The sequence below is a fragment of the Phasianus colchicus genome, chromosome 7 (assembly GCF_987193195.1).
Source record: "Phasianus colchicus chromosome 7, bPhaCol1.hap1.1, whole genome shotgun sequence".
Taxonomy (NCBI): domain Eukaryota; kingdom Metazoa; phylum Chordata; class Aves; order Galliformes; family Phasianidae; genus Phasianus; species Phasianus colchicus.
In genome coordinates, this window is record NC_143442.1 from 29,120,706 (window position 1) to 29,143,199 (window position 22,494).

A 22,494-nucleotide genomic window follows, 5' to 3' on the forward strand; every position below is an offset into this window, starting at 1 on the left:
TAGGTTAATGCGAGCTGGGATAGAGGCCATTGATTAGCACTCCCTGCATGGTTTACATTTCCAAATAAAAAGGAGCTGCTTGTTTAATGGTTAATAAAAATGATGACTGCTCCCAGGGTGCTGATTCTGACAGATGCAGAATGGGCTGGAAGGACCAGCTACAAGGCACACGGGAAGATGAAACCCATCTCTCCTTTTTTTTTTTTTCTTTTGGACTGTTGAGTACATCTCCACCATCATTTGCAAATTAATTGGTAATGTAATTCCATGATGCTGCTCCTGTCACAGAAGCCACGCACACATGATGGGCCAGGGCCCAGCAGCAACAGCACAGTGAAGGATATTGCACAGGAGTTCCCTCGCAGAAGGTGCTGCTCTAAACTCAAGGGGCTGCACTGTTCCCTGGAGCCATGCCTGGCACGTATATACCTTCCCAACAAACAGCCCTGCAGTGTCATCCTCCTGGCAGCCCGATGTCCTGCTCTGAAAGTTCTCAGCAATCCAGCAGTTGCATCAGTAGGGGATTTGCTGGGCCTGCAAGAGAGAGCCACTTACTTAACTAAGCACTGCCCAAGGTGCCCCAAGGCCTGTGCACACGTGGGGCCATCCAGCAGCGATCGTTATTGTCGCGGTCATGACCAGTCACCATCGTTCTCCCAGCAATAAGTCCAGATGTCTTCCCACCAGCCCTTCACGTTGCAGTGCCAATGCAGCACTGTCACGAGGACCGGTCCATGCCCTGCTCCACACGTGGAACGACGCAGTCATGCAAAAGTACATTTCTTTAAAAATCAAAAGACGAAGGAAAGGAAGGGTCATGTGGCTGGACGAAAGTGACTAGAGCAGCGCATAAAAGAGACAGGAGATGAGGAAAGAGAACGTTTTAGTTTAAGTGTTCCATCATTATTAATTCATTTGGTGCTTTTTATGATAATACCGATCATTTGGAATTCATTTGGTGTTTATGTGGATGTCATCTCGACTTCTGCAGAAATTCCGAAGTAATTCAGCATTAATGTGCTATTAAGCATTGTTACCAGCCGGTACCTTCATTACTTCACCAGCACAGAATAGCCTTTTTTTCCTCCCATTCTCTAGATTCAAACTCCAGCATTTATTTCGCTTTTATTAGGGTTTTAAAACATAATGCTCCTGTTTAAAAATTCTCCTTATGCTACATCAGTGTCATCTGTTTTGACGGCATCAAAACCACGCAAATAAAGGAGGGATTAATGGTGATGGTTCATTTTGCCATCAGCGTCCAGCTGAATAACAGCCAACAGAGCACAGACCCCGGTCAGTGCTGGGGTACAGGGAGCTGAGATGGGGATGACACCTCCCGGTCCTCCATCACACATTGCTGCAAAGAATATGACTATGTGGAGGTTAGAGAAACCTGGCAGCGCTCACTTGTCTGTCACGTCTGTAAGGATTGCCATTAAGTCATAAACGTGACAAAGATTAAAGAGTTTATTAATGTTATTAGAGACTTGAGATAAAACGCTGTGCCTCACAGGGTCTCTCTCCCTCTCTCACTATTTAATGAAAACATTTTCATCACTTTCAGAATCTATTATACCGAGTATTCATTTCAGGAATCCTAAGATGATTTTATTTTAATTAGAAAAGATGTGGCAACCACCTGACAGCAGCACAGCGGAGCACCTTCCCCTGCCCCACAGCTCCCCAAGCAGCCCCTGGGAGCTGCACGGAACCACAAGTCATCAGCCCAGGGACATGCTTCTCTTTGAACTTTTCAACCAGACCGACTTAATTCACTCATTTATTCTGCAGCCTGATTTACTGTTAATTTATTTTGGTGAGGAAGGTATCCTGACTTTAAATTCCAATTAATTAAAGGGGAGGACTTCAAGTTTTGGCTGCGCAGTGTCTTCATGACGTGCTGTGTCCCATTTTAATGCCACACCGAAGCACTTCAAAACTCTATTACTTTTACCTAATATAACGGCGCATAACTGCAAATTAATTTCACGCACACAAAAGATTGCTCTTTGCAAACGTAGCTTTAAGAGCCAAATTTTGGCTAGAGCAAGCATCACCTGTCGCTTAGCAACAGCATTGCTGAGTAGAGATGCAGAGCTCAGGGCGTCCTTCTGTACTCCAGGTCCCGTAGTCCTGCAGGTACTGCTGGCCCCTGGTTCAGAGATTGAGATTTGGTTAATTTTCTCTCTCTCTTTTTTTTTTAATATATTTTTTTAAAGGACTGCCCAGTTTTAGGGATCTTTAAAGTGCAGTAATAACTCTGAGCTGTTGATGTGAAGGCAATGGGAACTGCTGCTTGCTGTGACCATGATGGCAGCCCCAGTGCACTGCCCAGTGCTGCTGCCTCAGCATTTTGCACTGAAGTCTTCTGAAAAATTTACACCCAGGCTGTTGCACTGCACCCAAAGCTAGGAGGGAGGAGATGATGACAGTCAGGCTGTCCTCAGGGTGTCCCGAGGCTGCTCCACACCTCCTGAAGCCATGGCAAGCCCCATCCCAGCCCCAGGCTGCCGCTCCCCTTGCTGTCCTCACCTCCACCCTGCCCTGCAGTGAGCAGCCACGTACTGCTGCTCCATGCCTGGCTTCCCGTGGCCAGGCACACAGCCAAAGGCATCCTTCGGCAGCCCACAGAGAGGGGATCATGGGCCAGATCCTGAGCATTAAGGCCATTACACGGCATCTCTGTAGGCACAGCTAATTGACAACAATGAATGCCGGGTCTGCAATCAAGGACAGATTAGCAGTGAGGGCAAGCACGTGAGGCAGGAGGTGCTGCCAACAGCCTGGGCTCGGCTATGGCAAGGCCAGCGGGTTTGGCAAGCTCCACGATACAGAGACAAACTACAACAGCAGGCATGGGGCTGCACCTTGGAGCAGTTGTCCTCCAGCGTGACCAGAAGTGTGAGGAAAAGGTGCTCAGAGCCCTGGGGTGGGTACAGAGGGGCTCCTGTCAGGCTGCCAGGGTTGGTTACAAATGGGGGGGTGGCACATCTGAGCCAAATACATCGTGCAGAACAGGAAAACAAATGTACGGAGCTCCATAAAAGTTGTAACGGGTTCTTTCAGTTGTGGAGTGACATTCTAATGGGATGTTTTAAATGGTTTTCCTCCTTCCTCTGTGCCTTTCATATGGACTACAAACCTGAGCTTCCGAGCCATTGCCCACCGCAGCCAGGATCCCAGCAAGGTGCAGCAAGCAGGGCAGGCTGGCATGGTGGATGGCACAGAGTGGCATGGCATGCATGCACCTCCTCCCACTGCTTGGAGGTGTCAGAGAATGTGTGTGTGCCAAGCAAGCTGCTGCTCTTTCCACAAAGAACCTTTCAGAAGTCTATGGAAAATGTGTTGAGAGAAGCACAAGCAGTGCTGGCTTTGGTTTGTGCGCATCAGTCGGTATGTGGCTGCATTAAGCTCTCTCCTCCTAGAAATCTTCTGGCAGTAGGGATGCTGGTCAGCCAGGAACAGTCATGTCTGGTAGGAAAACATTACTTAATAAGGGCAAATATTTTCAAAGGCAGCAGCAGAGTGTATGCAAAAAGTATTGATTTTGATGCCTCTAGAGACTCTGCGCTGATTAAAAGGAAATTAAAAGGAAAAGAAAAATTAACAAAGGAAGCAATTTTATCTAGCGTACTGCAATATTGCTTTCATCTGCATCGGGTTTGCTTTCTCAAGAAGGGGCTTGGGAAACCAGCACAGGAGAAAATGTACTCACAGCACTCACTCATTAGAGACACGGCAACGAACTCATTAGTGGCAGCGACGGCTGTATCCGCTGCTTGGAGCTCTGCTGCAGCCCTGCTGTGCTGATGGGGGTTGGCCTGGCCAAAGTGACAGACCTACCTGGGTGGGGAGCAGGGCCACGGGCTGCTCTCTGCCACCAGTGCCGTGGGGCCCTGCAAGGCATGAGGGGTCACTGCAGAGGATCGTCGTGCCGGGGTGCGAGCTGAAGGCAGGGCTGAAGGACATGCAGGATGTGCTGCTTGGGCATCACATAGGATATAGGTCTGCTGGTGGTCCTTGGGGGAAGAGGACCCAGTCCCACCTGACCTGGCCGGCTGGCCAAGTCACGCTGAGCTTGGTTCGTATTTGTGACGAGAAAACAAAACCAGAAATAAGTAAATGTTTTTTGAGAAGGGTTTCCATTAACTCTTTAAAAGCTGACACAATTCACTTACTCAAAGCATGCCTCTGAGAAGCCATCCTAGGTGGGCATTATTCACCTCTAAGCAGAACAAAGGTGTCAAGGGACATCAGTCGGCTCTTCTCAACATCCATCAGCACTGAGTGCCAAACCGCTCCGCAGGCAGTGTTCCAAAATCCCCACTTCTCCCAGTACGATGGAGAAGAATGCAGAGATGTGCTATTTTCCCTTTAAAAGCAAAATCCTTTCAAACCTAAGGAGAAAAAAAAATAATAATGACACAAATTTCGCATAAAGTGGCACTAGTAGAGCTTTTAAAAAGAGACATACAAGGCAAAAATACAGAGATCAGAAGCCGACTTATCTTAAAAGGCCATTTTTACATGAGAGACAGAGGAAGGAGGGCGGCAGGGAGAGGTAACCAGAGCCTGAATAATATCAGAGAGAAGACCAAGGTGCAAAATTAACCTCTTCCTAATTAGAAACCAAGCGATAGGCAGCAGCTTGCTGGCATGCTTCAGGGTTTGTGTTAGGCAGGACGAGCTGGCTGTCCTTTGGGGAACGGCATGGGATGGGCTTGGAAACAGGATGAAGATGGGCAGCAGGCAACAGCCAGGCCAGGGAGCACTGAGGTTTCACTGCAAGATGTAAGCTGGCACGGTAACCACCATCAAAGGCAGTCCAAACTGGGCTGTCCTGAAGGCGGTCAGATCTGTCGTGCGAGCGGAAAACTATTAAATTGAAATTATTAAAATAAATTATTACAATGATTAAATCAGAAGACTTGAAGCTCCTACAACCTGACATTTCATGTGCTCCAATTGTCTAAATATTACAGTATTTAGTAAGTGGAAAAGACGTGGAAGTATTTGCTGAAATATTCCATGGAGAAAATTCAATTATTTTCTTTTTAGCCTGGATCTGCTCTTCTCAAAGCAGCCAGAGACTCACTGCGAGCCTCCTGCACCATCCGTCTGGCAAATATCTTGAGTGCAGCTCGGCCAGAGGCTTTATTTTTAATCACTTCATTTTTATTAACACCCACGCTCCTATATCTCAGGATGGAGAGCTCTCAGATGCAGGACACTCATGAGTGTGGCTATGGGAAAAGACACAGAGATGATGCTGGTCCTGCTGGCCCGGTCTTCTTGAATCTCATTAAAGCTGCAGAAGGCAGCTGCCGGCAGCCTGACCCAATGACATTGAATGCATATGGGGAAAATGCATCCTTAAAATCATGCTGCCCCTTCAGGTTGTGCTACCTTGAAGAATGTGCTTGTGTTTCTGGGGTTTAGGTAGTTCGCAACAGCCAGTTTTTGTTTTTTTGTTTTTTTTTTTTTCTGCCTGTGCGTGAGAGTATAAAGCTAAACAGCATCTAAAGTGCTGCACCTCACTTGCCTTAACACACCAGGGTATCCTCTAGCACCTGGAAATCATGCAGAGAGAAGCAAGCTAACCAACACTCCGTAGCACAGTGCAGTGCCACAGAGTGGCTCTGATGCTGAGTGCATAGCAGAGCGAGTAGCGAAGTTGAACAGACACGTTTAGCAATCAAGAAACAGGCTTTTATCTACTTATTTATTTCCTTATTTACAAAATAAGAAGTCCCGAGGCTCTGTTTCTTCAGCCCACTTTTTAGCCCTGTCCGAGTAACAAAGCAAGATCCCCCTGTCCAAGGCTTGGCTTCACACTGGAGTTCACCTGCAACCCAGGGTATGGCAGCTCATAAAAAAACGTTTAGAAAAACCTCACTGCTTATTGAGTAAACAAGCTAATTTGCAGCTTGACATTTTAGCCGTGTCCTATGTAGATGACTTTCAATATTTCTGAATAAACACCCTTAATGGCTGCGCAATAATAAATAGGATATTAATACCAGGAGCCAGGAGCTGATTTAACCTTTTTTATCTTCTAACCTCAACAGGGACTCTGAAAAATACGCAGTTTTTTATATGACGAAATTAGCAAGTTTTCAATAGCTGAAAATTATGTCCATTAAGAACCGAAGCCAGCCAGCCTATAGCAGATCCTGTTCACCTCTCTCTTACAGGGTTACTGTGGGCAGCCCGAGGATCCTTGCCTTGATCACATGAGACAGCTCTGGGACGTGCACCCAAAGCCCGATGCTCTTCATCCTTTTCATGCCTTCTTGCCCCATCATCACTGCTCATCAGAAGGAGTAACTCAGGTTGACATCACTCCTACCAGAGACGGGAGCTACTGAATTATCTAAGCACAAACCTAAATACTCCCTTTTAAAGGATAACTGATCTACTAAAAGCAAGTATTGTTTTGGACATGCCATGTCGGATTTATAACGCTTCGCTTCGCATTGCGCTGTTATCTCCCACGATGTCATTTGAACAACGAGAAGCACCATGACACAACATGACAGCTACCGTGGCAATGAGGGAGAGATGCTGGCTGTTTTCCAGTTCCGTGGCGGCTCACCCCAAGCACAAGATTCAAGGGACAGGGATGGCAGTATGTCTGCAGATGGAAAGTTACACACGTCTCCCCAACTATCCGCAGCAAACGGATCGCTAAATTCACCTGCTTTTCACATAATTAATGTTCCATTTGCTTTCATTATAGGTGATTTCATTACCTTCTTCTTCCAAACAGCTTGATTACAAGGGAAGAAAGGCTCCACCATCAGCTTTTTACCAATAATGAGGTATGTGCCAGACAAAGGATGATTCTTTTTCAGTGTAATCCTGACCATGATTCCCAATTTCCCCTTACAAAAACTCCCTTCTGTTGGGGAGAAGCACCATCCTGAGCAAAGCCCCGCACAGCAATGCGGGAACACGCATTGCTCTCCAAGAAGGTCTCTTTGGTCAATGTCCCTTGAGAAATTCCTCAAAATGATAAATCACAGGAAAGATTGTAATAGTGTCCTGGCATAAAAAGTAACCATGTGTATTCAGCGTCAAACTCTAAAAGCATTCTGATTTTCACTCTCTTCTAGAGGAGAGAGAGCAGACAGGGTAGCTCTGCTTTTCATTAAAGCTATCTCCATTTTTACAGAAACGTCCAGGAAAAAAAAGGTGAAGACAGCTCTGTTTTCATATACATCCTCAAATTGGGAGGAAAAAAAAAAAAAAAAGAAAAAGAAAAAGAAAAAAGAGCACATCCTTCAACAGAAGCTGACAGCTTTGGAAGAAATAAAAACCAATCTTCCAGTTGGAAAGGGCTTTTTCTCAGCAAAAAACACACACCACCACAAGAAGTCCACCAAGCTCAAGTTCCCTAGCGTTCACACCCACCACAAAAGCCTGGATGTGGGATGATGCTTAGAGGGTCATGCTGGTTCCTTGCTCCAAAAGCAAAGCCATCTCCAAGAAGGTAGCCATGCTCCATTCTGCAGATCCTACTATTTTTTATGTCCATTTAATATCAGCTAGCTCCTCTTAAAACGTTATTATTCTGATCTAAGTGGACTCACTTATCCTGCACTGCACCCCACATATTCTCTAGATGAAAACAAGAAATTGGCAAGTCCGGCCTGCCCATATGCCATTCAATTTGTGTCTGCTGGTGTCCTGACCTCACTTTTGTCTGAGCTGCTTAACGTCCAACCGAGCAGCTGAAGAATCCTCCTGCACCTGAAGCTAAGGAAGCTATTCTTTTCCCCCGTCACATAAACTTAATTTGCTTTTCAAAGAAAAATTGTAGTTTATTATTGGGCTCCTCAAACGTCTGAGGAAATACACGGAAAATGCTTGGCACATATGGTATTTTTATGTGGCTTATTTTTTCACTTGTCTACAAGTCTGCGCAGAATTACTGCTATTTGGCACACAGCAAAAGGAAGTCTCCTGTGCATAACGTGATTTAGTCTGGCCAATAAAGTGGAAGTGGATTTCTTGGTGGCATATTAAGTTCCACTGCATGCCATTTGCACAAGAAGCAAAATTGCAGTTTCATGTTCCTTTATGATGATACATTTCCTGTCAGGCATCCTCATCTTTTTCTCTTTCCCCAAATATTAAAATCTCTCCCAGCGGTGATTCTCCAAATTTCCCATTCCCATATATTTGTTCTCCTGCAACAAGCCCAATTTGTACAGGGCTGGAGCATCAGCCCTTTTCTACAGGCAGTGACGAGCAGCCAGCAGATCCAGTGAGAACAACAAGGCCACACAGAGCAGTTAAGGATCCCCAGGGCTGAGTTCTCAGTACTGGGCCAGAGAATCATAGAATCATAGAATCACCACGGTTGGAAAAGACCTCCAAGAGCATCCAGACCAGCCATCCACCTATCACTAATATTTCCCACTAACCATGTCCCTCAGTACAACATCTATACGTTCCTTGAACACCTCCAGGGATGCTGATTCCACCACCACACCCCTGGGCAGCCCGTTCCAACACTTAACCACTCTTAGTGCCAAATGCAATGGAATAAATGAATCTTGGCGTGATTTTTATAGCACACCACAAAATGGATGCTATCAGTTTTCCCATCTAGATGGCCTCACACGACACCATCACAGTGGGAGCTTTGATCTGAAAACCGAAGATGATGTCTACAGTACCCACAGTCCTTCTTTCCCCTATTATCTCCCCTCTCTTTCCCTCCTGCTATATAGTTTTACCTATTATTCCATGCCTAATAAATCAGTAGTAATGCTCCAGCATAAAACATTTATTATCCTGAGCACCACGTGACTGATGAGTGACTTAACCTCAAATTTCTGTCTGTACAATTCACGCACATTGATTTTACATGAAAATCACTCTTGACTTGGAGGAGATGAACCCTGATAAATTTAATCTCTTTAATGCTTCTTCATTCTAAATAAACGTAAAATGTTTTCCTCTCTAAAGTTTTTCACCAGTAAAACCTGCAACACAACTTGGCAAAAACCTCCTATGCCACCCTTCCAAGTTAATCAGTAAAGCTTAATAAATATAAAATCAGCATCAATGTACAGGCCAGTGAGCCTCACATCTGTGCCTGAAAGATTATGAAGCAGATCTTCCTGGAAGAGATGTTAAGGCACATGTGTGACGAGGAGGTGATCCGAGACAGCCAGCACAGCTTCACCAAGGGTAGATCATGCCTGACCAAACTGGTGGCCTTATGTGATGGAGTGACGGCATCAGTAGACAAAGAACAACTCATGTCACCTACCTGGATTTCTGCAAGGCCTTTGACACGGTCCCACGCAACATTCTTATCTCTAGATTGGAGAGAGATAGATTTGAAGGATTCAGTGTATATTTGTCTGGATGGTCGTAGCCAGTGGGCTGTTGTCAATGGCTCAATGTCCAGGTGGATGCCGGTCACAAACCGTGTCGCCCAGGGGTCTGTCTTGGGATCAGACAACAGTATCCTGGGCTGCATCAGAAGAGGGGTGGCCAGCAGGGCAAGGGAGGTGATTGTCCTATTGTCCTCCTGTACTGTGCCCTCGTGAGGCCCCATCTGAGTACTGCGTCCTAACCTATGGCCCACGGTACAGCAAGGATGTGGAGCTGTTGGACTGGGTCCAGAGGAGGCCCATGAAGATGATCAGAGGTCTGGAGCACCTCACTTACGAAGAAACGTTGAGGGAATTGGGTTTGTTTAGCTTGGAGAAGAGAAGGATCTGGGGAGACCTTCTAGTACTTGAAAGGAGCTCGCAAGCAGGAAGCAGATCGACTTTTTACACGGTCTGATAGTGATAGGACAAGGGGCAGTGGTCTGAAAGAAAGTAGATTTAAGTTAAATGTTAGAAAGAAATTTTTTACTCGGGGGATGGTGACGTGCTGACACAGGCTGCCCAGAGAACTGTGGATGCCCCATCCCTGAAGGTGTTAAGGGTCAGGTTGGATGGGGTACTGGGCAGCCTACGCTGGTGGGTGGCACCATACCAACCCAAGTAATTCTGTGATTCTACAATTCTGTGATCAAAATGCTGATTCCTCAAAGACCAAACTGCTCAGCCGACTTGACATCTCTGTTAAAAAATGCGCCATGTAATCAGATCTGACAGCTGCTGTCAAAGCCACCAGCTGGAATGCCGTGGCTGGCTGGAAGAGGCACCATTCTGGGGCCATCTCACCGCTTCTGACACAGCACCACACCTCTCACGGTGCATCCCCACGGTGGGTGGCACCAAGCAGAACCTCTTGAGCCATGGGTCTCCCAAAGAATAGTCTATGGTGTGGGCTGAGGGGCCTTGCAGCTAAGACAGAGATGTTACCCATGAATTTGCTTTGCTAGGGCATGGGACAAGTTTCGTATTTTTTTCATTCGCATTTCGTGCTGGCTACGTTACTGCAGTTTCTCCCGGTGGTGCACAGAGTACGGGTGCAGGGCGAACCTCGAGCACTTTCAGAACCATTAGAGAAGGCTCGGAAGAGCCGCGGGAGTCAGGAAAGCGGTACGCATTCCGCGGTGTCTCTCGCCACCTACCGACGACGAGCGATGGGATTCGAGCCCGGCGCCGGGACCGGCCCGCCCCGGGAAGCCCTCCACCGCCCAGGGCGGGCCGACACCGGTGCCGGGCTCCTCCCGCAGCCCTTAAGAGCGGCGGCCGCGGGCGGCGGCTCGCGCCGGGGCAGCCATGGGGGAGGCGGCGGGGGGCAACGCGGTGCCGCCGCCGGCGGAGGCTGCGGGCGGAGGGCAGGTGAACGCCCTGACCGTGCTGGCCCTGCTGGAAAAGCTGGTGTCCATGCTGGAGTCGGTGGAAGGGCAGCAGCGGCAGATGGAGCAGAGGCAGCGGGGGCTGGAAGGGGCGGTGAAGGGCATCCAGGGGGATCTGGGCAAGCTGTGCCGCAGCCACGGGGCTACGGGCGCGGCGGTGGAGAAGCTGCTGGAGAAGTCGCAGAAGGTGTGCGCTCACACCCGCGCGGTGCGCGAGCGGCTCGAGCGGCAGTGCGCGCAGGTGCGGCGCTTGGAACAGCACCACGCGCAGCTCCTGCGCAGGGACCGCTTCAAAGTGCTCATCTTCCAGGTGAGGAGCGGAGCGGGACGGGGCTTTGCTGCTGCTGGCGGACGTGGGGAGGGAGGGAGCCCTGCTGCTGCTGCTGCTGCTGCCGCCTCGTCAGCCTGCAGGAAGGGCCCGCTGTAACTCCTGGCAAGCTCGGGGAAAGGTCCCTTTTTTTTTGCTCTTTGCAAACTTGGGGAAAGAGCCCTGCCTGTTAACTTTTAGCAAAAGTCTCCTTTTGCCAACTCTTAGCAAACACAGGGGATGGAAGCTCTTTCCCCGGCTCTTAGTGAAGTTCGAGGAAGGCCCCATGACCCCTCTTAGCAAACCTTCGGAAAGAGCCTTCTCTGAGTTTTGCTAACAGCTGTTAGCAAACTCAGAGAAAGAGCCCATTTTGCAGACTTGGAGCGCAATCCCGTATTGCTAACTCATGGCTAACTTGGCACACAGATCCCTTGTTTTCCTAACTTTTAGCAAACTTGGGCACAGAGCCGCTTTAGTTAACTCTCAGCAAACTTTGGGAATGTTCCCAGTTTGCTAATGTTTGGCCAGCTTGGGGAAAGAGCCCCTGAACGCCACCCTTCATCTGCTTGCAAGAGCAGGGCAGAAGTGCAGCTCCTGCCCCACTCCCACCCCATCAGAGAGGAGCTAAAAATGCAGCGAAACCTCCCGGGAGCCTGTCCAGTGATAGCAGCAGTTTGCATATTTTCCCCTTTTTAAGCAATGGGCTGGACAGAACGCGGCATGAGCTTTAACTAAACATAGGACGTGAGTTTTACATCTGGAAAAAAAAAAAAAAAAAAAAAATAAGAAAGAAAGAAAGAAAAGAAAAAGAAAAAGGAAAAGGAAAAGGAAAAGGAAAAGGAAAGGAGGGGGGTAAAAAAAAAAGAAAAAGAGACCTACAGAATGTACCAGAGATGGAGAGCAGATGTGGGGCTACAGCTTGGGTGTGTCACAGCTCAGTACACTGAGTTTGTCGGCTGCGTATTATGGCTTCGGTTGCTCACTCTGCTTCTTGGACAGTTGATTCCTGTTTAAAAAAAAAACAACAACCAAACAAACCCTTAATTTTGACAAAGTTGGCAGGTCTGGCCAGTGCCCAGCCACATCCTCACGGAGAGGAAGCCCCCTCCGCTCTGCTTATTGTTCTCCCAAATGACAGTGTGTGTGGTGTGGCCCGGAGAGGAGGGGCCATTGTAGTTTCCACCCCAGAAGGAATGTGGAAATTATTCCTGGAAGAGCTAAATGGAAAGATGCACGTTGCTGGGCTCCTCTGAGGGCTTTGGGAGCTGCCTGTGTGAGTCAGAGCACGGCCACCTCCTGTTAGCTGAGAATGGGCACCTCCCGGCCCACATCTTGACTGCACCCCAAGGGGAGGGTGCGCTTAACTTGAGCAGGGGGAAGGAAATTTCATGACACATATTACAAGCTATACAGTGTTTTCCTTCAGGGAAACTTTTAGCATTTTTAGAAGGCATAGCACATAGAGTGAAGACAGCTGTATGTGTGCTGTGCAGGGACCCCGCTGCTACCACAACAACTGCAGGCTGTGAGCAAAAGAAACCATACCAGGAGATGTTTGGAGGACGAAGCAGCATACTGACAGCTTGCTTCCTGCCACTAACCAGCCCTGCAAAGTTAGGAACTGCTTACATCCATTAAAGTCAAAGCCCTTCCTTAACGCTGGGTCCTAAAACACAGCCTCTGTCACAAGGATGTCACCGACCGTGTGCTGGTGGGGAAGGGAACATCACTGACCTACAGTGGGAGTAGAAGCATAAGAAAGGCTGCCATTCAGCTGATGAAGGCAATGACTGGGGTGCTCCGGGGCGCGCCCAGGGCTCGCTCCAGGCAGGAGGTGGGATTTTCCACTGGGAGGATGCAGCCAGCAGGAAAGTGAAAACTTGCCAGGAGCACAAGCAGCCTCTCCACGGGAGGGGCTGGGGCTAGAGGAGTGCTAGCCAACGTGGGGTAATTGGAGGGAGGGAAAAGGGAGCAGAAGGCTGGCTGGGGTTTCTGCTTTTCCAGAGAAAAACAATACCAGGAAGGAGAAGTCAGCGAGGCCATACTGATGCCAGATTTCTTTAAAAACAAAGGTAAAGCTGGTTGCGTGCAACTTCTCTTCGATCTGGGGAGACTTCTTTTCAACTCAAAATGAAAACAGACGTCACACAGCACCTTTCTTAGTAGGACCTGCTTTTCCAGCTTAGGGAGGAGCTTAGAGTGAAAATCAAAACCGAAGTTTTCTCTCCCTAGACTGTCTGCATTGCTCCTAGTTTGAGTATATTTGCAGTAATCAGTGGCATGTTTTAATGGCACCGTATCCAAGTGTCTGGGGATGCTGAAGTTATTACAAATGACACAGCAATTTAGCAAAACACTGAAATGACTGTTTCAAAAATCCTTGTTAAGCTTTGGCATTGTTATTTTGTGCTTGCCACATGACTGGGTTTTTGGTGGTGGTTTGGTGGGCTGTTTTACTTTTAGCTGTAGAAGCAGAATTCAAGAGGAGAAAGGCCCGTGTTTAACTTTTCAGTAAAATGTCACGTTTGCTAGTGAAACTAGGCCAGATACAGTATGACAAAATTATAGCCTGGGGTTGAGCACCCTGATACTCAAACCCATGTCAGGTGCTGCTCTTGGTGAATGCTTCATCCCCAGATGAGTGCTCTCATTTCTGAGGTTCAAGCTGGATATTAGGGAAAGCTTCTCCTCTGAAAGAGTTGTCAGGCACTGGAACAGGCTGCCCTGTGGTGGAGTCACTGTCCCCGGAAGTCTTCAAGAAATGTGTAGGTCTGGTACTAAGGGACGTGATTTAATGGATAATATTGGTGTAGTTGGACAGCTGGACTAGATGATCTTGGAGGTCTTTTCTAACTGTAATGATTCTCTGATTCCATATTGGTTACTCTTACATAGATTAATGACAGAAACATCTCGCGTGGCTCCTGGGATGTGATCCAGCTAGGGCAATGGGATGGGGTGGCCAAGCCACAGACACCGCAGCCTGCACAGGACGTGAGATGGGCAGCCAGACGCATCCTCCTCCTCCTGCAGCTCCAGCCCCATTGGGACATGCTGATCTGAAGAACACGGGTGGGAAGGAGGTGGAGGTGGAGCTCCGGCTGCTTTTAGAAGCATTAGTCACGTTCTGACAGAAATACCTTTCTGCAGAGCAAAACAAGCTTGAGGCTAGTAATCATTTAGGCATTGTAACAGCACCTAGCAGCACAGACTGCTATAGGCCCTTCTTGAGGGCCTCTTTCTACGTGCAATATGGCAAATCCAACAAAAACCCAAACGGAAGCACTTCCCTGCTGCAGCATCAGGCACACATCCACTTGTTCCCTCAGGCTTCAGATATACTACTCACCGTGGCTGCCGTGCTCCTTCTCAGCATGTGCTGTGGATGATGATCTATGGGAGGTTCTCAGGAAGAGCTGGTCACAGCCAGAGGAAGGCTCTGCTTTCGATTTTGCTGATACTCCTGGCATTAGCAAGAGCTCGCATGCAGAGATCTTGCACCCTTCTTTTCAGCTCTACAAGGAAAAACAGAATTCAGGCTCACAAGCTACGTACAAACTGACATCAGAAAATGCAAGTGCCATTTTTGAACTCAAACGTAGATAATGAAAAGAAGTATTGCTCCTTTCCTATGTTTTTAGATTAGATCAAGAGGAAAAGGTAAAAAGTTGCTCCTCTTTTTTATTTTTTTTTCCCTCTCCTCTCATGGAAAATAGCTACGCAGTTCGTAACCGTCAGCATTTTTAACTGCATTGTTCTCATCTTTCTAAATGAAATACCAGACAGCTCAGATGTTTATCAGAAGAGAATACAGATGTCATGTGGACACGTTAGGCCTAAAAGTTAACAGCAGCTCACTTATAATGCCATACCAGTGACTGAAATGGGAAAGGCTGTTGCAGCACAGAACACTCCTACTGCACTACCTCTGCGTTTCCAAAGCCTTCTAAGTCATTTATTTTTATTTGCATTTTAATGGTTCCCATAATCCTGAGGTCTTCTATACTTGTGAGATAGGAAAGCATGCTACTCCCATTTTTCAAGCAGAGCAAGTGGTGCCCAGAGGCTGGTGTTTGCGAGGCCATACAGGAAGCTTGGACACACACGATTTCTCAACTGCCAGTACTATCTGATTGCCAAAGACCCCCTATAATCAGCTTTTAGTTGTATCATTGGCTCATTAGCACACAGAGGGTTGTTTGGTTGGGTTTTATTAATTACTAAAAAAAAAAAAAACCCAAGGATAATTTGATTGTTTCCCTTCTACTGAGTCGCAAATTTGACAGAAGGTGAAATAAAATCCACGCTTGTATTTTTAGTAGGCCACAGTTTGTCCCTGAAGAGAGCCATGCTGGTCACTTCTGTGTTTAACCTCTCTGTGCTCAGCTTGTGTGATGCCTCTCTCCTAGAGTCACAAGTCAAAAGCCTATCCATACGTACTGAAATCAGTTTGCTGTGCCATTCAGGAGCTCGCAGCTGAATGCTGAGTTGTTTAAAACCATAAGCAATTACCTAGGTTTGCAAAGAATGCACAAGACGAGAAAATTATGTTTTCTACTGAGTTCTCATGCTCTAGGGAGTAATTTAAAACTGCACCCACTCACGTAATCCACATTTCATTATCTGCAGCAGGAAGAAAATACAAATATTTGTACTGCAGTAAGAGTTACGCTCGCTTACAGCTGGCACAGGTGTTTTCTGTAGTTGTGGTCACTGCGAGGAGAACTGCAGCAGCAGATGGAGAAGGGTGCTGGCTTTGTCAGGGCTCCCACCGCAGAGAAAGCGCCGTCTGTGCAACTGCACCCAAACCATGGGAGCATCCAGACCGTACCCAGCCATCCCTTTGGTGACGCTTTTCTTTATCCTGCAGCGTAGCTCGCCAGCACACCCAAGTCCCACTAGTGTGCAGTTATTCACCAGCGTATCGCTGAGCTGCAGAAGGGTGTAGCACAGTAGCCTTTACTGCTTTATTTTTAAAGAAAGAAACAGAACTGCACAAAGTAGCATGGCATCTTCTGCCATCCTTATACAGCCTTGCCAGCAAATCTAACCCAGGACACTGCTCTCAGCACTCACAATTGTATGCCCAGCCCTGAAATAACGAGCATGTACTTGGCAGTGTATGTGGCCTTTTTTCCCCTTTTAACTGTAAGCTCAGGCCCACTGGGGAGAGAGCTGAGGCTATTACAACCATTTCACTCAGCACTTGTTGCTCTCATATCTAATGATATTTTTTTTTGTTGTTATAAAAAACAACAACAAACAAACGCAAAAAAAGACCAAATAAATCCTTCCAAATCACAGAGCTTTTTTTTCATTTCTCAGTTACTAATTTCTACTATTTCCCAGTACACTAAGAAAATTTCCCTCTTATTTTTTTCTGTGCTCTAAATAGCTGTAGAACAGCATGCATTCTAAATATCCTGGGCCACATGGCTTACTCTACAGAAAGACTCTTGGGAGAGGAAAGGTCTACAGATTTTCCCCAGACTCCCTGATTCTCTCTCCATGAAGAAAGAGAAGCATTCTCAGTGCCTGAGCAGTCCTCTGTGTAGCACAGAGGCCTTTGAGGTGAGTTTAAGGCACATCAACACTAGCACCAGTGTTTTGGGCCATCCCCACCCAAACAACTCTTCCCAAAGACCTGAGGCCATCCAGAGGAAGTAGGGTCAGGCAAGGAGTAATAAATCTTATTATACATCCAGTGGGCAAAACTTCACAGCCTTAACTCCTGAAAGTAATATTCAGATCACTGTGATCGTAGAAAGGAGAAGAATAAATTGTGGGTCGTGCTTTACACACCATGCTAAGTCCGGTGTTAGCCAAGAAGCTTCAATGTCTTTTCTTCTAGTTGGGAAGGAAGCCAGCAGAGGTGATCTGTCTGCACCAACGCCTCCGTAGCCACGATATCACCCCTTCTTCTCAAGGATAGGTGTACAACCTCCGAAGTGTTTAAAAACAGAAGCTAATTTAAATGACAAATAATGGAATTTCCATTATGTATACATTCCAAGTCACTCTGAAAGAGAAATCTTAACAGTTGACAGCTCATTAGTCTTAAACTGTACCAGATAATGGTTCAGCAGGCTTTGAGTGGCTTGTTACTGGTTAAATACGCTGAAACAGCAAGAGATGTACAGCATCCTTCCTCTCACTGTTGGAATTTAAAAAAAAAATAATAATAATTGTTCAAGGTTGTGGTTTGTTTATTAAATCTGTGAACTATGAAACTCAAATATTGTCATTTCTTTCAGGAGGAAAATGAGATCCCTGCCAGTGTTTTTGCAAAGGAGCCTATTCCCAGCATTACAGAAGGAAAAGAAGAGCCCGTGGATGAGAACAAAACTCTGGAAGAAACCTTGCATACAGTGGAATTATCTTCAGAGGATGACATACATCACGAAGATGATATGGGCGACAGCGCAGACGAGAAAGCAGAAGAGTCAAGAGCTGAGAAAATTAAAAGGACCAGCCTGAAGAAGGTCGACAGCCTTAAGAAAGCGTTCTCCCGCCAAAACATCGAGAAGAAGATGAACAAGATCAGCACGAAGATCGTCTCACCTGAACGGAGAGAGAAGATTAAGAAATCCCTTACAGTGCACCATCAGAAATCCTCCTCTTCCAAGAGTTCGCCTTTCAAAGTTCCGCTCACGTTCAACGTGAAGAAATCCCGTGAAGGAGAAAGCCCCGCTGAAGGCGAAGACAGACCGGCAGATACAGCGAGCACCGAGCAGGCCGAGAACGAGGAGGAGATGTCCTTCGCCGACATGCACTCAGATATGACCCCCACCACGTCTCTGGCTGAGGAGAGCAAAGCCGTCATCGATTCTTTGGAGAAAGAAGCCAGGATGGAAAGCAGCGCCGTGACAAACAACAACATTGAGCTGTCCATTGTTGAGGATGATGAAGAGTACGGGGTGCCTCTCGAAGACTCCAGCCAGAAACTGTACGATGAGAGGAGCAAACCGGTCAGCGGAGAAATGGAAGATTCCGATGAAGAAACAACCCAAGCAGCTGTTCTGCAGATAGACCAAACAGCCTAAGACGTCAAAGCCATCCTTCAGCTTCCAGATGCCCACGGTTTTGCCTAGGTGAATGACTGGTTTCTGCTACCCGTGCGGTAGCGGTGTTTGGGTTTCTTCCAGCCTTCTCTCTGCAATGATAATTTACCGCGTCGTATTGGAATGCCCAAATACTTCTGTTTCCCTCTCTCGGAGTATTTAGTACTGTCAGTAATTTTGTATGTGAGTGTAGAAATGGTGAGAACACTTGAAAGTGATTTCTTCGCTATGCTCTGTGAGTGCTGAGAGCCTCTGTAGCTGCAAACCTGCGCAGCTGATGTGGAGCTTTGCTCCCTAATGTTGCAAGGCCAAAAGGGCAGAGTACATAGCAAAACTGAAACGTTGGCTCCATCAGTCTCTATGGGCACAGGATTTTTGTGCCAGTAGTCTCTCACTTAGAAGAAATGACAGTGTTTATACGGAAATGAAAAGATGTACTTCAAACTACCGGAGTTATAGAAATATGTTAGCGACAGGCTTGAATGTGTAATCAGCTGCTGTACCTTTAATGGATCGGAAGTAGTTTAAAAAAAGAGAGAGAGGAGTTTGATAGAAACATTAGAAACACAGAGATAGTCTGAAGGAAGTATGAAACGCTACGAAGTGTTAAGGAAAAAAGGGGGGGGGAGCAAAAAATAAAAGCCCACTATATTAAGTCTATACTTCCAGCTTAAAGAATATATACTCAGATAACACTAATTAATTAATCCTTAATCCTTGTAACAAACTGCTATCGAACTTTGCACTGCACAACTTTGTATCTCAGAGTATTTTGGAAACAGTATAATTTATCTTTTTACAAATTATTTCATATATAGAGTTATATCCACACAAAAGAGTTAGATAATAACAGGGATGTAAGGGCAATGCTTCAAAAAGGGGAAAATGCTTTTTTAGGCATGCCTCGAGGGCAAATTGCGTTAGGGACTGAATATGACGACAGGCATGAGTTTACATAGGAACGAGTCTGCAAAGGCACGAGATTTGATTCTCTGTTAATAACTTAGCTCGGGATCACCTCCGTGCTGTCAAAATCGGACGCCTAATTTTTCAAGATTTGTGGAAAATGAGACGTTCCGGAGGAGCCCGTTTGCTATGAACATTCATTCCTGTCACTTCACAAAGATGAGGGTGCAGCGAAGAAAGGGAAGCACAGCACCTGCAACAATCACCTTACATCCTTGTTTGTTTATGCGTTGGGTTATTTTTTATATATACGTACAAATATAATTCTACAGATGCTTAACACTGCACTAAAAGGTTGCTTCCTTCAACTTGTATTTAGCATCACCAGTTATAGGGGGAATAAAAACTACAGCAAAAAATGCCATTGTGACATGTTTAGCAGATACTGCTCCATGGAGGTGGTATCTGTGACCTCACAGATCACATTCCAGATCACACTGGAAATTAGTTGCTAAGAGCTTACAGTAGGCAAGTACTGTTAGAAGTTAAGCTCTGAAGTATACAGCGTCATCTAGGAGATACTGTTTGCAAGGAAAAAATAAGGCGTAACTCATGTGACTTTATTTCTATTTTGTATTAACTACAGTGGATCTCCAATGTTTTTACTTGTAACTAACGACAAATATGACAAATAAAAGCATAACAAGAAACAGAGGTCTTTCAGTCTTTGGGAGAAGCGGCGCGAGAAGGCAGCAGATTAAATTTAAAGGTCAGGCATTTCTGAGTGCATTGACATCCCCTGCTTTTCTTCCTCAGTGCTGCCATTTAGTGATGCGAACACCAAAGGTGCTCAGGCTGTGCTTCCAGACACCATCAGACCTCAAACACACCCGAGCACAGCCAGACAGTTCCCCCAAACCTGCCAGCTCCACATGCACTCTTTATCAGACCACTTTAAATAGCCCTGAAAGCATATCTGTGTTGAACTGTGTGAGCTGCTTCCAGACACGCCTGGGCTGTCTGTGCTGTTGAATTGTGAGGCAGCCAGGGCCTGCAGCAGTGATTGAGCACCTGGTGGGAAGGCAGGGCCAAGGCAGGGGAGCTCAGGTGTAAGCAATGAATCTGAGCGAACGGAGGGGCTGGAGGCAGGATCCACCCCTTCCCAGACCTCTTTTAAGGGCTGGCAGTGGAGGTAAAGGTATGTTACGGGGCTTCCTTGCATAGCTGAAGGCTTGTGAAGGTAAGGAGATTTTCTTCTTTTGTTTCTGTATCCACAATTGTTACATTTGGACTTGTTTTCCCTTGCTGTAGCCTAGGATTGTGCAATGCTGCTATTACTGTTGTTCTTTCTATCACACTGTAGCATTATAGTATTATATTTGGTGGCCCCACCAGATACTACTTAGAATGGATTTTCTTTAAAAAAAAATAATAGTGCATTAGATGGTTGCTGGGACCCCAAATACACTGAAGGAGTAACTCCAAGGGAAAGCCTTTGGGTTCCTTATTGCTAAGTTTAGTACCGATTACTGACACTGTGTGTTGGTAGTGGTTGTTCATTGTGAAGTCAGCTGCAGACCCAAGGACAGGCTATATGAACAGCTGGGGGACAGGGAAAGACAGCAGGCATTCACAGAATCGTAGGGGTTGGAAGGGACCTCCAGAGATCGAGTCCAACCCCCCTGCCAAAGCAGGATCCCTACACCAGGTCACACAGGTAGGCATCCAGGCGGGTCTTGAATATCTGCAGAGAAGGAGACTCCACCACCTCCCTGGGCAGCCTGTTCCAGTGCTCCATCACCTCACCGTAAAGAAGTTCTTGCGCACATTGGTGCGGAACTTCCTATGCTCCAGCTTCTGGCCATTTCCCCTTGTCCTGTCTCCGCACACTGCTGAAAAGAGTCTGGCCTCGCCACTTTGCCCCCCACACCTTAGATATTTATAGACCTGGATCAGGTCCCCTCTCAGTCTTCTCAAGGCTAAACAGACCCAGTTCACTTAGCCTTTCTTCATAGGGGAGATGCTCCAGGCCCTTCACCATCTTTGTGGCCTTTCGCTGGACTCTTTCCTGTCTTTTTTGTACTGAGGAGCCCAGAACTGGACACAGTACTCCAGATGAGGCCTTACCAGGGCAGAGTAGAGGGGGAGGATCACCTCCCTCGACCTGCTGGCCACGCTCCTTTTAATGCACCCCAGAATGCCATTGGCCTTTTTGGCCACAAGGGCACACTGCTGGCTCATGGCCAACCTGTCGTCCACCAGGACACCCAGGTCCCTCTCCGCAGAGCTCCTCTCCAGCAGGTCATCCCCCAACCTATACTGGTGCATGCAATTATTCCTCCCTAGGTGCAAGACTCTACACTTGCTTTTGTTAAACCTCATCTGGTTTCTTACTGCCCAGCTCTCCAGCCTGTCCAGGTCTTGCTGAATGGCAGCACAGCCTTCGGGTGTGTCAGCCAATCCTCCCAACTTTGCAGTACAACTTTGCAGTGTCTGCTGTGCACAGACCAGGGTAAGAACAATTGTGTGATTAAGTACTGCCTTGGAGGTTGAGGTCAGGGACTCTTATGCTGTATTCACAAGTCTCACAGGAAGGGTTGCTTGATGGTACACCTCATTTTATAGAACTGAGAATCACTGTAGGCAGTGCTGCAGAAGAGCAGTTCCTGTAGTATGACTGCAGGCTGCTGAGAGAAATGGGGAATAAGAGTTCCAAGGTGGGGGACAGAGAGAGGGCCTCTGTGGCAGTGACTGCTGTAAGTCCTTTATGAAGTATGATGAGAAATTGGAAGATAGATTTGAGATCCAGGAATAAGGATAAATGGGAAATTAATAGATCATGTGTTGGTCTTATAAGGCCTGAATCCCCAATTGCAGGGGAACGAGTACTTTGGCTGAAATAAATGTCTGATAAGGATTGTATTTGTCAGGTTTCAAATGTGCATGTCAACAGTAAAACAGGTTTTATTGGTTCATTTATTTATTGCTTTCCCCAGCAGTAGCCTTTCCCCAGCAGTAGCCTTTCCCCAGCAGTAGCCTTTCCCCAGCAGTAGCCTTTCCCCAGCAGTAGCCTTTCCCCAGCAGTAGCCTTTCCCCAGCAGTAGCCTTTCCCCAGCAGTAGCCTTTCCCCAGCAGTAGCCTTTCCCCAGCAGTAGCCTTTCCCCAGCAGTAGCCTTTCCCCAGCAGTAGCCTTTCCCCAGCAGTAGCCTTTCCCCAGCAGTAGCCTTTCCCCAGCAGTAGCCTTTCCCCAGCAGTAGCCTTTCCCCAGCAGTAGCCTTTCCCCAGCAGTAGCCTTTCCCCAGCAGTAGCCTTTCCCCAGCAGTAGCCTTTCCCCAGCAGTAGCCTTTCCCCAGCAGTAGCCTTTCCCCAGCAGTAGCCTTTCCCCAGCAGTAGCCTTTCCCCAGCAGTAGCCTTTCCCCAGCAGTAGCCTTTCCCCAGCA

The 22,494-nt window shown here is 47.1% G+C and overlaps 1 protein-coding gene and 1 long non-coding RNA gene across 2 annotated transcripts in view; both read left to right on the forward strand.

Moving 5' to 3' along the window:
- Positions 1-10,667: 10,667 nt before the first annotated feature.
- CAVIN2 (caveolae associated protein 2) lies at positions 10,668-19,764 on the forward strand. The gene is made up of 2 exons (XM_031601137.2): positions 10,668-11,090; positions 17,342-19,764. The coding sequence occupies exons 1-2, from the start codon at positions 10,701-10,703 to the stop codon at positions 18,128-18,130; spliced, it is 1,179 nt and encodes a 392-aa protein (XP_031456997.1). The 5' UTR covers positions 10,668-10,700; the 3' UTR covers positions 18,131-19,764.
- A 1,242-nt stretch (positions 19,765-21,006) lies between these two features.
- LOC116235970 (uncharacterized) overlaps positions 21,007-22,494 on the forward strand; it is a 42,235-nt gene continuing 40,747 nt past the window's right edge. The window contains exon 1 of the long non-coding RNA XR_016468381.1: positions 21,007-21,566. This is a non-coding gene — a long non-coding RNA (uncharacterized LOC116235970). The remainder of the gene's footprint in view (positions 21,567-22,494) is intronic.